Raw genomic sequence first — 15,571 nt, 5'->3', positions numbered from 1 at the left:
AATGTATTGCACATTTTCAATGGGAAAGTGCCCAAGGAACAATCGCTTGGCAAGATTGCCCAGCAACATTGCTCAAAAAGTTGCCCTGTGTTGTATCATCACCTTAAAGAATGTTGGTTACCGAACTGTTACACCCATTGACTTCCACAGAAGGAAAAAAAAAAATTGGCTACCATCAACTGTCTGGTTATGCCAACATTCTTTAAATTATTTATTTTGTATTCAACAGAACAAATAAACTCATACAGGTTTTTAACAACTTGAGGGTGATGAGTGATGACAGAATTTTCATTTTCGCTATCCCTTTAATAAAGTCCTGTAGTGTCCGAACCATAGGGTCGGAACCTTCCGTCGAGGACATGTTTCCTGAAAGGTTTGTTGTCATTTGCCTGGATACGGTGCTTCATTCTGTGATGCTGCAGCGCTAACAGATGAAAATCTGTTGGAAAAAAAAAATCACATCGACATCACATTAAAAGTGTGATAATGATGGACGAAAGCACAGAGCTGTCTGTCTCTATAACGCAGATAGTTCAACGGCTCAAAGGGACTCATTTACACTCTCAGCTGGAGAAACAGGCTAAAGTGAGTAGCTTCAGCTAACTGACTGCAGAGTGTGCAACACGATATACGGTCACTGCATTCTTGACTGCCAGCTTTCGTTTGCTGTTGTATTTCATTGCAGAGGTGTGTTTTTTTCTCTCTCTAGGAATGTATGCACAAACCCGAAATTAAACTAGAAACACTGAAAGATGATGTGAGAAGATTGTTAAAAGAATCAGGTACATGGCCGTCGTATGAAATTTAATGTGAATTATTTTTTATTTATTTAAGTAAAAGTTAATTTAATACAATATCGTTCAAAAGTTTAGGTTCAGTATATATATATATACACAGCAAATCTTCATTAAATTGATCAAAAGTGTAAAGACATTTACATTAAATAGCCTACAACATATTCTATTTCTAATAAATGCTGTTCTTAGGGAATCGTAATTTTTTTTAAATGGTTTTTACAAATATATTAGGCAGAACAAATGTTTTCAACATTGATAAGAAATGTTTCTTGAGCACCAAATCAGCATATTAGAATGAATATCTCCTATTACTATTATACATAATCATGAGCTCATATTGATTGAGAGACTACTTTTTTTTCTTATTATCTTATCTTTATTTTATTTGTTATTTTACTAAATATTTTTGTATTTTATTTTACTTTTATTTCTTTATTTTATATATATTTATAAAAAATAAAATAAAGATAAGACTATATATATTATGGTATGTAGCCTAAAATCTACTCGAGGAATAATTTTTTTTTCTTTAATAAAATTAATTTTAATAAAGTATAATTAATTTTTATATTTTATCAAATTCTTTATTTTACATAAAAAACATGTACATGTCAAATGTCAACTTGCTCAAGAGATGAATGTGTTCTCTGTTGCACTGCCACTGACCCTTTTATTCTTGCAGGTTGGGAGAGGAAATTACAAAATGCAGTTTACAGGGAATTACACATGTAAGTGATATACCATTTTATATTCATGATATACAACCCGAATTCCAGAGAAGTTGGGACGTTTTTTAAACTTGAATAAAATGAAAACTAAAAGAATTTCAAATCACATGAGTCAATATTTTATTCACAATAGAACATAGATAACACAGCAAATGTTTAAACAGAGAAATTTTACATTTGTATCCGCTAAATGAGCTCATTTCAAATTTGATGCCTGCTACAGGTCTCAAAAAAGTTGGCACGGGGTCAACAAATGGCTGAAAAAGCAAGACATTTTTAAAAGTTTCAGCTGGGAGAACATCTAGCGACTAATTAAGTTCATTGATATCAGGTCTGTAACATGATTAGCTATAAAAGGGATGTCTTAGAGAGGCAGAGTCTCTCAGAAGTAAAGATGGGCAGAGGCTCTCCAAGAAAAGATTGTGGAATACTTTAAAAACAATGCTCCTCAATGTCAAATTGCAAAGGCTTTGCAAATCTCATCATCAACAGTGCATAACATCATCAAAAGTTTCAGAGAAACAGGAGAAATCTCTGCGTAAGGGGCAAGGCCGGAGACCTTTATTGGATGCCGTGGTCTTCGGGCTCTCAAGCGACACTGCATCACTCATCGGCATGATTGTGTCAATGACATTACTAAATGGGCCCTGGAATACTTCCAGAAACCACTGTCGATAAACATAATCCGCCGTGCCATCTGCAGATGCCAACTAAAGCTCTATCATGCAAAAAGGAAGCCATATGTGAACATGGTCCAGAAGCGCTGTCATGTCCTGTGGGGCAAGGCTCACTTAAAATGGACTATTTCAAAGTGGAATAGTGTTCTGTGGTCAGACGAGTCCAAATCTGACATTCTTGTTGGAAATCACGGAGACCTTCCAGCATGTTATCAGCTTACAGTTCAAAAGCCAGCATCTCTGATGGTATGGGGGTGCAGGGCCGGCCCTGACCAATTTGCTGCCCTAGGCAAGATTTTACCTGGCGCCCCATGCATCACAGCCCATTTCACCCTGTCATTGTGTTCATGATTTAGCATATATATACACACACACACACACACACACATTACAGCAGAACTGTTTCCAACACTCATAATAAATCATCATATTAGAAGGATTTCTAAAGGATCATGTGATAGACCGGATGTCACATGTGACACTGAAGAATGGAGTAATGATGCTGAAAATTCAGCTTTGCATCACAGAAATAAATGTTAATTTAAAGTACAATAAATTGAAAACAAATTATTTTAAACTGTAATAATATATCACAATATTACATTTTTTTCTGTATTTTTGATCAAATAAATGCAGGCTTGATGAGCAGAAGAAACTTCTTTCAAAAACATTAAAAATAGTAATGTTTCCAAACTTTTGACCTGTACTGTATCCCCCCAAAACTGCACAACTGTAGAGTAAAACATTAATAAAAAAGTGATAATAAAAAATGCGTCTTAAAACTGACATGATTGTTACAAAATCACAGTCTGGGGAACTCAGAACAACTGCTAACATTAAGTTTAAGGTAAAAATAACTGCCATGAAATTATAGTATCTTACTCCTATGCAATAAATTGTTCATTCACTACATCACTTTACCTCTGTCTTTATCCTCTTCTCTTCTTTTTGGCACTGTATCTATCGCAGACTTTGCTCATTTATAATGTGTCATGTAAATTCGGCCTTCCGTCACAATCAGGAAACTTTCACCGTGTCTAGAACTGGCGCGAGCTGCCAGGCCCGTTTCTACGAGCTGTGTGTTTACAAAAGCAGTGCTGTCTACATTAGATGCGGCGTCGGGCACGCTACACAACAAATTACCAACAACTGATCGCGCGCGCGCTCTGTTTCTGACGCACTTCAAGCACTCGATGGGCGGGGGAAGATTGAAGAGCCGGACTTTTTTTTTTTTTTTGCTTTATTTGGTAGTATTTCGAATTAATGGTTTTAAAATAGTAGCCTATTATAAAATAAAAAAAATATGTAAAAAAAAAAAAAAAAAAAATTCACTGTTCACTCATTCTGGCGCCCCTATGGATGAGTGGCGCCCTTAGCATTTGCCTATACCGCCTATGCCGCGGGCCGGCCCTGCGGGGGTGCATAAGTGCAGCTTGCAAGTTTAGGAAGACTCTATGAATGCTGAAAGGTATATAAAGGTTTTAGAGCAGCATATGCTCCCCTCCAGATGACGTCTATTTCATGGAAGGCCTTGTGTATTTCAGCAGGACAATGCAAAACCACATACTGCTGCTATTACAACAGCATGGCTTCGTCGTAGAAGAGTCCGGGTGCCTGCAGTCCAGATCTTTCACCTATAGAGAACATTTGGTGCATCATTAAACGAAAAATACGAAAGATGACCACAAACTCTTCAGCAGCTGGAAATCTATATAAGGCAAGAATGGGACCAAATTCCAACACCAAAACTCCTGCATCTCATAACCTCAATGCCCAGACGTTTTCAAACTGTTTTGAAAAGAAGAGGAGATGCTACACCATGGTAAACATGCCCCTGTCCCAACTATTTTGAGACCTGTTGCATGAATCAAATTTGAAATGAGCTAATTTTGCGCATAAAATTGTAACATTTCTCAGTTTAAACATTTGTTATGTTATCAGTGTTCAACTGTGAATAAAATATTGGCTCATGTGATTTTGAAAGTCTTTTAGTTTTCATTTTATTCAAATTTAAAAAACGTCCCAACTTTTCCGGAATTCGGGTTGTAATTTTTTTTCTAATGCATATCGTTAAAAACACTAGCCAGTTTCTTCTAAAACATTTTATTCTTGTATTACCACACTGAGATCATCAGCAATAAAAAGGATGACATGAGATTTAGACAAGATAATAATATTCTCTCTCTCTCTCTCTCTCTCTCTTCTCTCACACACTCATATACACACACATTGGAAATGTCGAGAGGTTTTCTTCCTCCAGTTTTAGTGTTTATGCAATTTTAAGACAAATACTCTTTCTGGCAAAATGTAAAAATGACAAGAGACAGAATTGCTTCATTAAGCTTAAAAGGTTCCAGGTACAAATACAGGACAGGACTTAATGGAGAGTATGACGTACAATATAAATTGCTTTTACAGAGTGTAGACCATAAAACTGTTCGAGCTGGACGTTGTTAGAGATGAGAAGAAGAAACAAATTTATACCTTTAAACATATGGCTCCTTGTTTGAAAGGACAGCATTGTCAGATGTTTTGTAGATACATGTTTTTGGTGATGTGTTTATCCTAAAATGACTGTTTTAAGCTAATGGGGCTGAAAAATATTGAAGGGACTGAAACAAAGAAGTGTAGGACTGGCTTCAAAAAGTTTGATAATGGAATATGGAGCAGGTGTCTGCTAAATGTCTTTTTGTGTAGACATTAATGTGAAAGTCTGGTGTATGTCAGGGGTTTCAGAGTGGGAGGAGCCAATATATGGGTGCAATAGAGTGCAACAGTTGGGTTCCGGAGGGAAAATCTCATTCATTTTCTATCGTAGGGGAATCAATCTAAATTGATCATTTTATCTAAACATGCATAAACACGTGTGACTTATATGGACTCCTTAAATCATTTTGTTATATAGTGTCCTTTTGGAGTCTCCCAAATATCCTTTTTTGGAAAGACCTAAATTTACCTTGAAAAAAGCTTGCAGAAAATACAGTTTTGTGAGAATAATGGTTTACTCTGCTGGATATTGCAAATGACGACAAAATAAACATGTTAAACAAGATAAATGGTGTATGCTTAATTTCACAATAAGTGAAAAAGGATGCGATTCATCGCGATGAAAATGTTTAATCTATTGACAGTCCTAGTTTATAACCCTTAAACAGAGGACCTGTACTAATACCCATACTTGTAGCCTTTGCACTTCACCAGTTGTCTACTTGCATGAGGTATTTGGCCAAGGTTTTCAAGTGGGTGCAAAGACTGCAAGTATGCGTAGAATTTTTGATTACCCAATGGGACACACTTGCAACATAGTGTTTTAAAAATGCAAGAGCTTTATTTACACATTTTGATTTTCAATACACTTCAAACTTTAAAATGTCTGTTCATTACCTATATAACAAACACAATTTACTTGTGGTGCTTCATATTAAGTGATAAAAAGCAGCTGGAAATTTTTTTTTTTTTTTTTTTTTTTTACAAAATACACTTGCTGCTTATCTGCACCAATACAATATCCAAAACTTTACGTTAAGTAATGTCAATATGTTGTGATCATAATGATTACAATATATAGAATTTTTTTAATTTACCATTTAACAAGTTATATGCAATGTCTAATTTAAATTACACTGAAAAGTTTTCCTAGACATGTCTCAAAATCGGTGCACGCAAGTTCCTGAACTAATGAATGGATTCTCTTAGCCTCAGATACCGCTCTGCAGCTTTAAGTGTACTGCGCTTTGGCATTTTTCAGACCTGGGACAGTCTTGCGCACTTATTAACTGTCACATGCACACACTCTCTAGTGTGCCAAGACCGCAAGTGTGGGTAATGGGACAGGCCCACCAACAATTTTAGGTGCCTATGGGAAAAATGTATGGGAGAAATGCTTCTGAAACCAAGGCCGCTGAAAAAGTGTGCGGGCACTGTTGCACTCTAAAACATTTCTTAGAATGAAAATTGACTTCTATTTTAATACAGAAATTGCATAAGTAAGGTCTAATTTTGACTGTAGGTTTCCATCGAGGTTAAACTAATGTAACTGATGGTTTGTCCATGCTTCTGTGTCTAATGTTTATGTGTGGTGAAGTCTGCCTCCCCCTGGGCACCCCAGAGCACCTCCTGAACACGCCAAAGAGCCCCTGGAATATATGCGCAAAGCCCAGGTACACATTATTTCTCTTATTTCTTTAGGGGTTCAAGAAAGGGGTCGTTAGAAATTGCTAGAATTACCAAGGATCAGCATTCTCCCCTAAAAGTGATCGGGCAGACCAAACCATAAGTCGCAGAGACTTGAAACTTCGAGGGATGGTAATACCCACCCAGTCTACAACGTCAACAAGGCTTGCCCCAATTGGCCTGATGGTGGCGCTGCAGCGATCAAAAGTACGCAATGGCTCATAACTCCTAAGCCATTCGTCGCAGACTCAAGTGTCTTATATCGTTGGACGCACGGTTTGGATTTGATCGACACCCTGGTGAAATTTTCGGGTATTTTCTTTTCCAAATCGGAACCATACGAGTGCAAAAAGATTCTCTTCTCGAAATATCAATTCAAGTCCGCGACGGGACGGCAAAACTTTTGAAGGTGGGCGTGGCCACTTTTACTAAAACGTCTATCCCCCTTGAACGGAATGATATGCTTTCACCAAACTCGGTAACGTTACACCTATGTATGAGCTTGTCAAATGAAAAGAATGCTTGGTGGCTCTGTAAAATAAAAAATAAAATAAAAAAAGTGCTGCGAAAATGGCTATATCTACGCAACAGTCAGTCCGATTGGCTTAGTCAGGTCCGAATCTTCAAGATTGTGTAACCTTGTAGGCATTTTTGAGGAAAAGTTGTTATACCACATTTTTAGAAAGTTCAATGTCTCCTGAATAAGGATCCACTGTATAACATTGAAATAAGGGTCCCATTTTCTTGTAATTGTTATTGAAACAATAGGTGCATTATTCACAGCCGAAACACTACAGGTGGATAGGGTAAAAATGTTAAGTTATAGATATCACCATAAAACCTTTCCAGTTTTTCACTTACATAGAGACAGACATTTTTTGTATTACAAGTTTTCTGAAATGTCATGTTTACATATGCAAATGAGGCATACCAGTATGTATGTATATATATATATCCTTTGGAATTAAAATAGCCCCACATCATCACATAGCATTCACCATACCTAGAGATTGGCATGGTTTTATTTCAGTTAGCCTAAAAGCTAGTTTGATTTGCAATGCAAATCAAACTAGCTTTTAGGCTAACTGAAATAAAATTTCATCATGAAAACTTGGCTATTTTAATTCCAAAGGCCAAGGGAACTTTATCAGGATGCATAGTATCCTGGATCCATGAAGTAACTGGCCTTTAAAAATAGAAATCTGCCTGCCTCTATGGGAATTTAACATAGGGGTGTACTAACTTATGCACCATGTATTTTAAGGAAGAACATTTATTTATTTACGATACATTATTCATTCACAAAGAAAATTGGTGTCCTTAAAGGTTGGATTTTTCCTCATTTTTTAAATGAAGGCATTAAGTTCAATTTCCAAAATATGATTTTTTATTCCTCTTTTTAGTCAACTTTAGCATGGGTGTATTAACTTATGCATTGCATATATATATATATATATACAGGGGTTAAATTGGGATTTATTATGTGGGGGGGGGCTCTCCCTGGGGGGGTCCGGGGGTATGCCCCCCCGGGAATTTAAAAAAAAAAATAAACTATTAAATGGCATTTTCTGGAGAGTTTTGTGCAAAGAAATGGAGAAATTGAGTCTTAAATGATATGTGAAAAACTGCAAGGTTAAGAGCATATTTGCATTGTTGTAGTATCAACAGGTATTAGGACATTTTTAGCATTTACATTACTGTTAATCAGCAGTGGTGGAAGTAACGAAGTACAAATACTAAGTTTCTGTAGGCCTACTTTACTTAAGTAGAATAGTGCATACTTTTGACTTTTACTTAGTTACATTTTGCAGCAATTATTATACTTTCTACTCCACTACATTTCTACAACGTTTCGTTACATTTTCTGATCAGTTTTTCCCCTGCCAAAACAGGGATTGAAAAAAATGTCCTGTTTTCGGTGCTGATGCGGTGGTGACGCGTTCATGTAACATGTAAGGGTGGCGCTGCCAATAAAGCACCTAAAAGCTGTCACAAAGAACCGGTAAAAGTAATGATTAATATGTAAATTATAGCAAGGAGACATTTTAATTGTTTATTAATAAACAAGAGTTTTCTGTGTCAGTGCCCTGCATAGATGAAGTTGACGATGCTATCCTCGCAATCTTCGCAGTAGTGAACTCGCCAGAGAGAAATGCACATTTCATACGGATTAGGCTACTCAAGCAGCGGTCTGTTTTCTTTCGTTTTGCATTGTTCTGTTTAAAAGAAGACCTTCCAAGCTTTCTATAGATATATTTATCAGGTCTGTCAGGCAAGTATAGCTCCCTTATACGCTGAGTTTCGGTTCATTTATGAGACGAGAGTCCAGTTCACTCGCCGGCGCGTCCGTGTCGTGATTATCTATTGTCTATATACTATTTTTACTTCTTGTTTATTACAGGCAATTGTTTGATGAAACATTGATTAAAATTAAGATACAATTAATACAAAACGAAATTCATTTTAAAGAAAGGCTTTGTGCTTTCTGTTTGAGGTCTCAGTGAAAGTTTTAAACAGTCTTTTAGTGGCGCTTTCAGAGCGGTCCCGTCCGTAACATTGTTTTTTCCTCATAAATGCGAACATGAAAAATAAAATAAAATGAATATGTTATGTTCTGTGGAGAGCCAACCCTTCTTCATCCGGTGGGTAGTATTACTTTGGTTTGCAGTGTAATTCACAGAATTACAAAAACATATTTTGCCACCTAAAAGTTAAAGATTTTTTGTGTCACGTCCACGGCATGTGTAGCCTATTTCCCTCATATTAAATATAAAACGCTTGATTACACACTGTATTACCTTGTTATGATAGTGACCCACAATGTGCCAAACATTTTTCCTTACCTTGTCATTCAAGGCCAGGGCACTTTTTGTACAACCAACGTTGTGCTGAACTTGACAAAACTGATCTGTTGCTGCAGCGGCGGTCAGCAGCTCAGGTTTTTTTTTTTTGTTTTTTTTTTTTAAGACAGTAGAAGGTTCTGGAACTTTTGCGCGCTTCCACATCCCGCGCAACCACGGATCTCCCAGGAACATTCATTATTGCTGCGTACATTTATCCATGTCGGAGTTCTGAGTAGTAGTTTATCTGTAGATGCGCATGGCATGCGCGAGCGGTGCGCGATCATATGGTCGACTGACAACGAGATTATAAGCAGCTGAACAAGAGTACGGCCGTGTCCCGATTGTTCTCATCTCAGCTCCGCCGAGACAAAATAGACATGCCATTTCAAAATCGTTCATTTATAATCAGAAATATGTTTTCAAAAGCGTCACTTTCATCAAATTTTATGTGACATAATTTCCAGTAGGCAACTGCCTGCAAACGAGCAGGCTTATGTGCCGGGGCTGAGCCCCGGAGAGCCCCGGCCCAATTTAACCACTGTATATATATATATAACTCGAGGGGCAGGCATACCAGTACACGGTTCTCCCTTTCAGGCTAGCCCTGTCTCCTCGCGTCTTCACGAAGGTTGTCGAGGCAGCCCTTGTTCCTCTCGACGACTGGCTGATCCTAGCTCACTCTCGAGACAAGGTTTGCGAACATAGGGACCTAGTGCTCCGGCACCTGGCTTGTCTGTGCCTTCGGGTCAACTGGGAGAAGAGCAAACTCTGCTCCGTGCAGAGGATCTCTTTTCTCGGTATGGAAATCGACTCGGTCGCCATGTGCGCGCAGCTTACGAGCGAGCGCGCGCAGTCACTGCTAACTTGCCTTCGTCAGTTCGAGGGCAAGAGTACGGTTCCACTGAAACTATTTCAGAGGCTCCTGGGGCATATGGCATCCGCAGCCGCAGTAACGTCGCTCGGTTTGCTTCATATGAGACCGCTTGATGATCAAGTCCCGAGGTGGGCATGGCAACACGGCACGCTCCGAGTCCCAGTGACTTCGACCTGCCGTCAGACCTTCACCCCGTGGACGAACCTCAGTTTTCTATGGGCTGGAGTGCCCATAGAACGAGTTTCCTGGCATGTTGTTATATCAACAGATGCCTCCACAATGGGCTGGGGCGCCATGTGCAATGGACATGCTGCCGCGGGCTCCTGGACAAGACCTCAGCGCCTTTGGCATGTCAATTGCCTCGAGTTGCAGGCTGTACGTCTCGCCCTGCACCGCTTCTGTGCGTTGCTCAGGGGTCAGCACGTATTAGTCTGATCAGACAATACCGCCACAGTAGCGTACATCAACCGACAAGGTGGTCTGCGCTCCCGTCGTATGTCGCAACTCGCCCGCCACCTCCTCATATGGAGTCAGAAGCATCTGAGGTCGCTTTGAGCCATTTATATCCCGGGAGACCTGAACCGTGCAGCCGATCGGTCTCGGTTTCGGCCTCTCGCTGGAGAATGGAGACTCCATCCCCAGTCGGTTCAGCTGATTTGGGATCAGTTCGGGGACGCACAAGTAGATCTGTTTGCCTCCCACGGCTCGTCCCACTGCGACCTGTTTTATTCTCTGACCGAGGGCACGCTCGGCACGGATGCACTGGCGCACAGCTGGCCGCGGGGCCTCTGCAAGTATGCGTTTTCCCCAGTGAGCCTTCTTGCGCAGACTTTGCGCAAGATCAGGGAGGACGAGGAGCAGGTAATTTTGGTTGCCCCGTATTGGCACAACCGCACCTGGTTCCAAGAACTAGTACTCCTCGCGACAGCACCTCCCTGACCAATTCCTCTGAGAAAGAACCTGCTTTCACTTCCGCTAGAGCATCGTCCACGAGACATGCCTATGCGTTGAAGTGGAATCTCTTCGTCAACTGGTGTTCTTCTAAACTTCAAGAACCCACGAAAGGCCCGATCAGTGTCGTGCTTTCCTTCCTGCAAGAAGGGTTGGAGCGAAGGCTGTCTCCCTCCACCCTGAAAGTGTATGGTGCCGCTATTGCCACACATCATGATGCAGTTGATGGTAAGTCCATTGGAAAGCACGACCTGATCATCAGTTTCCTGAGAGGAGCGAGGAGACTGAATCCTCCTCGCCCTCCTCTCGTTCCCTCTTGGGACCTCTCAGTGGTTTTAACTGCTCTGCAGAGTGCTCCCTTTGAGCCTCTGCAATCAGTGGAGCTTAAGTTCCTGTCAATGAAGACAGTGCTCCTGGTTGCATTGGCCTCCATCAAGAGGGTAGGGGACCTGCAGGCATTTTCGGTTGACGAAGCGTGCCTGGAATTTGGACCGGCTAACTCTTACGTAATCCTGAGACCCCGGCCTGGATATGTGCCCAAGGTTCCCACCACACCCTTTCGAGACCAGGTGGTGAACCTGCAAGCGCTGCCCTCGGAGGAGGAAGACCCAGCCTTGGCACTGCTCTGTCCAGTACGCACCCTCCATGCTTACGTAGACAGAACGCAGTGTTTCAGGACTTCAGACCAGCTCTTTGTCTGTCATGGTGGGAAGCTGAAGGGAAAGGCTCTCTCCAAGCAAAGGTTGTCTCACTGGATAGTGGACGCCATTGCTTTGGCTTACCTGCAGCAAGGTCGACCATGCCCCCTTGGTGTGACGGCCCACTCCACCCGGAGTGTGGCATCCTCTTGGGCTCTAGCGCATGGCGCCTCATTAACAGACATCTGTAGAGCTGCAGGCTGGGCGACACCTAACACGGCCTCTGGGCGACCCCCACGTGTGTAGTCCACTGTAAGCCTCTCTGAGCATTTGTCTTTCCCTTGGCAAGCCACCTTGCCACCCCTGGGTTTGAAATATTCCACCTGCGGCTGGACACCCCAGTGATTCTCAATATGCAGCCCCCTGGGGTCATGTGTATTCCAAGTTCCCCCCTTCGGGCTGGGCATAATTGCATATTTCCACTGATATATGCTTCCCAGTGTACCTTGGTACCTTGGCATAATTCCAGCAGCCATTAAAAACTGTCCCTTTCATGTTAATGTTGTTTTTTTATTGTTTACATGTTTAAATATTCTGAGAATGCATAGTTTAGTTATAATGTTTAATGTTTAAACTGCAATAAATGCATTAAAACTTTTTTTTTTTTTTTGGCAGCCATTTTGTTTTTGTTTATACCAAAACAGTGATGTTTACAACTTGTTATACGGCAGAAATGGATTCAGCACCTAAAAATCATTTAGAAACAACACTTGAAGTACTTTTCCTCAAAAATGCCTACTGCATCTTATCCAGGGCTATTTATCTATTTTGGGACTCGACTAATATGGTGTCGTAGATAATCGCGGCACCTTGGACACGTATCGTCAGCCAATGAAGTTTGAGCGGCTGTCAGACAAAGAAAACTCTCTAAGGCCTGTTTAACTCACAGCCCTAGAGGCCTGTGAGAAATTCGAATGAAATCGGGCACTGGGGGGTGCCTCCGCGTTTTTAACGTGCGTAAAATATTGTATGTCACACGATTTTTCGCACATGCCCACGACATTCATACCATATGGTAGAACTCCTCATTCTCAGCAACTTTGCCTCTAGGACCACTGCTGTCAATCGAACCGTTCGTTAAATATTGGAGATTATTTTACAAACCTACTTTCACGATTTAGTGCTAGGTTTTTTGCTCAACCTCGACATAGAAAGACGGTTCACTCCTATTACTTATGAATGGGAGAAACTGCAACGCGCAATATGGCGGAATAGACCCGCCTTCTAAAGTAAAAGAGCCAATTGCTGATTGGTAAAGTCATTGTGTCACTGCAGCTGCCGTTAGAAGCTCGGGTTCCTATAGAAACCTGAGACTCGCGCTTAGGACTGCACATGCTGGCTGGTCGAGCCTGAAAACTAAGCTTTTTTTTAACTCTATTTGAGCATAAGAAACAACATTTACGGGACAGTTCATGTCAGATTTTGTTGGTGATTTGAAATGGGTTATTTGGTTGTGAGTTCGGTAAGCAGCAGAGATTTCAGGATTCCCGCATTCAAATAGATAGAACTTGGATGACCAAAATAGCTGCCCGGAGGCGTTGCAAATATGGCCGCCGAGTGAACCGACTTTCCTTGAATTCCCTCAATAACTGTTAAAAAGCTTTAAAACATGTATTTCATTAGGAATTCAGTTTCCTGTGTTCCCTCTAGTCATTAGATACCATGGACACTCTACTATTTGATTATTTAAGTTTGTTTGACTAAATAAATACTTTTGTTTTGAACCCTTTGCATTGTGTGTGTGTTGTAGGTGAGCTGGGAGAAGAGGATCCTGAAGAGTTTGAACAGTATGTGCTCTGAGTTAGGAATCCCATTGGCACGAAAGGTAAAGGTCTAAACCAGCGTATGTACAACACAGAATCTATTACATATTCATTTAATCAGTTATATGTTCGTTTTTTTCTCCTCTGTTTTATAGCGTCCCGTCTCAGAGCAGAAAGAGCTGACAAATAAATGGAACGAGATGGGAACTGATGAACCAGGTAATGCAGACTTTCACAACCCCTCCTGACGAGGTGTTCGAGGTTACATCTCGGTGTGTGTGCGTGTTAATGCATGCACTCTATTGCAGAATGTTTACACACAGAGGTTTGGCTCACACACAGAAGCCCTGAGCAGTATAACAGCTCCATAACAATGCTATCAGTTTGCAGTGTGTATGATAACATTTACCGCCTTCTGGAGGACACTGGCATAAACAGCCCTGCCTGTGAAACCAGAGCATGTCCAGACCCCTGGACCACATCCCAATTACTAAAGCTTTCTTTCTTGCGTTCTTCTTTCTGCTTGCGTTCTTTTGCACTTTCTTTCACACTCTCTTATTCTTTTTCTGTCTGTCTTACAATTTTGCCATGACTTTGAAACAGAGTGTAATACTGCCAGGCCAGCAGCTTTTGTTCATGTTAAAGAAGTAACTTTTTCCCAAAATTAACATTTGGTCATCATTTACATCATTTACTCACTCTCAGCACACTACCAGTTAAAAGTTTGGAGTAATCAAGATGTATTCATGTTTTTGAATGAAGTCTCTTATGCTCACCAAGGCTGCATTTACTTGATCATTGGTCCCCAATGATTTCTGCATATTAGAATGATTTCTGATGGCTATGTATTCCTATGATGGCAAAACTGAATTTTCAGCATCATTACTCCAGTCTTCAGTATCACATGATCCTTCAGAAATCATTCTAATATGCCCAAGAAACATTTCATATTATTATCAATGTTGAAAACAGTTGTGCTGCTTTATAGTTTTGTGAAAATTTTAATACACTACCATTCAAAAGTTTGGGGTAATTAAGTTTTGTTTTAAGCAATGACGCAAATATTATAATGTTACACAAGATTTTTGTTTCAGATAAATGCTGTTCTTTTGCCCTTTCTATTCATCTAAGAAATTAAAGTATTTTTATACATGAATCTGTCATGTGTCTCCTTGCTACCATGATAATGATGACATTAACACTGATAATAATAACTATTATTAATAATTGAGCACCAAAAATAATTGATTATAATGGATATTAATATTTATGCTAAGACTTCTTTCAAAAATACTCAATAATTTAAAACAATAATTTTATTCCAAAATTAATTATTCCGAAATGTTGTGTTTGTGTATTATCAAAATCATGCACCTCAGAGAATTTCATCATCCTGAATGTCATCATTTGGATCATGTTTGGCATCAAGTCTTTATTCTCTAAATAGCTTTTTAAATATCGAAATGTAAATATTTTGCCTGCATTTATTTGTGTCTCCCTCTCCTTTCTTTTTCTTCCTCTCACTTAAGTGTAGATATTGCTTTATCTTACCAAATCATTCCATTGGACTTTTGAGTATAATGTAAACAAAACGGGTTCTGATTAGCATCCTAGTATGTTGCCCGTGTTATTTGTCAACCATATTCTGTTGCGCTCTTGTTTACAATTACACTAATTGCTAGGCCATTACATACAAGTTTGGAAGCACTCAGATCTCTGTATTCTTTATTTAATTGCAGACCTAAGCAAATTCAGGCCTGTCTACGCACCCAAAGACTTCCTTGAGGTGGGTCTCGTTTACATAATCTAATCAGTTTATTTTCAAACATCCGGTCCAAATGAGAAAGATTGGGATGGATATGAAGCAGCTGATTGGATTCCCTCAGGAAATGTTCGGTTAAATTACTCTGAGTGAGAATTGACTGAGAGGTTGTTTTGATAGCACCACAGAACCACTTGATGAATGGTTTATTTATATTTGGCATATTAAATTGGGATAAGAAGGGGTTTGTTGAAAATGTTATTAAGGTTTTAGCATTTGGCATGTCTAGTACTTTTTACATAAGT

General features: G+C 39.9%; 1 protein-coding gene across 2 annotated transcripts in view; it reads left to right on the top strand.

The window, feature by feature from the left end:
* The first annotated feature begins 380 nt into the window (after window positions 1-380).
* tbc1d19 (TBC1 domain family, member 19) overlaps window positions 381-15,571 on the top strand; it is a 30,506-nt gene continuing 15,315 nt past the window's right edge. The window contains exons 1-7 of one of the 2 annotated variants that reach the window (XM_084404423.1): window positions 381-585; window positions 710-782; window positions 1,480-1,525; window positions 6,287-6,362; window positions 13,492-13,566; window positions 13,660-13,723; window positions 15,244-15,290. In XM_084404423.1, coding sequence (XP_084260549.1) covers window positions 487-585; window positions 710-782; window positions 1,480-1,525; window positions 6,287-6,362; window positions 13,492-13,566; window positions 13,660-13,723; window positions 15,244-15,290 — 480 coding nt within the window. In that variant the 5' untranslated portion in view covers window positions 381-486. The remainder of the gene's footprint in view (window positions 586-709; window positions 783-1,479; window positions 1,526-6,286; window positions 6,363-13,491; window positions 13,567-13,659; window positions 13,724-15,243; window positions 15,291-15,571) is intronic. The other variant, XM_084404424.1, reaches the window with a different exon arrangement.

This window comes from Rutilus rutilus (genome assembly GCF_951802725.1).
Source record: "Rutilus rutilus genome assembly, chromosome: 3".
NCBI classification, from domain to species: Eukaryota; Metazoa; Chordata; class Actinopteri; order Cypriniformes; family Leuciscidae; genus Rutilus; species Rutilus rutilus.
This window is presented reverse-complemented; position numbering and strand designations above follow the sequence as displayed.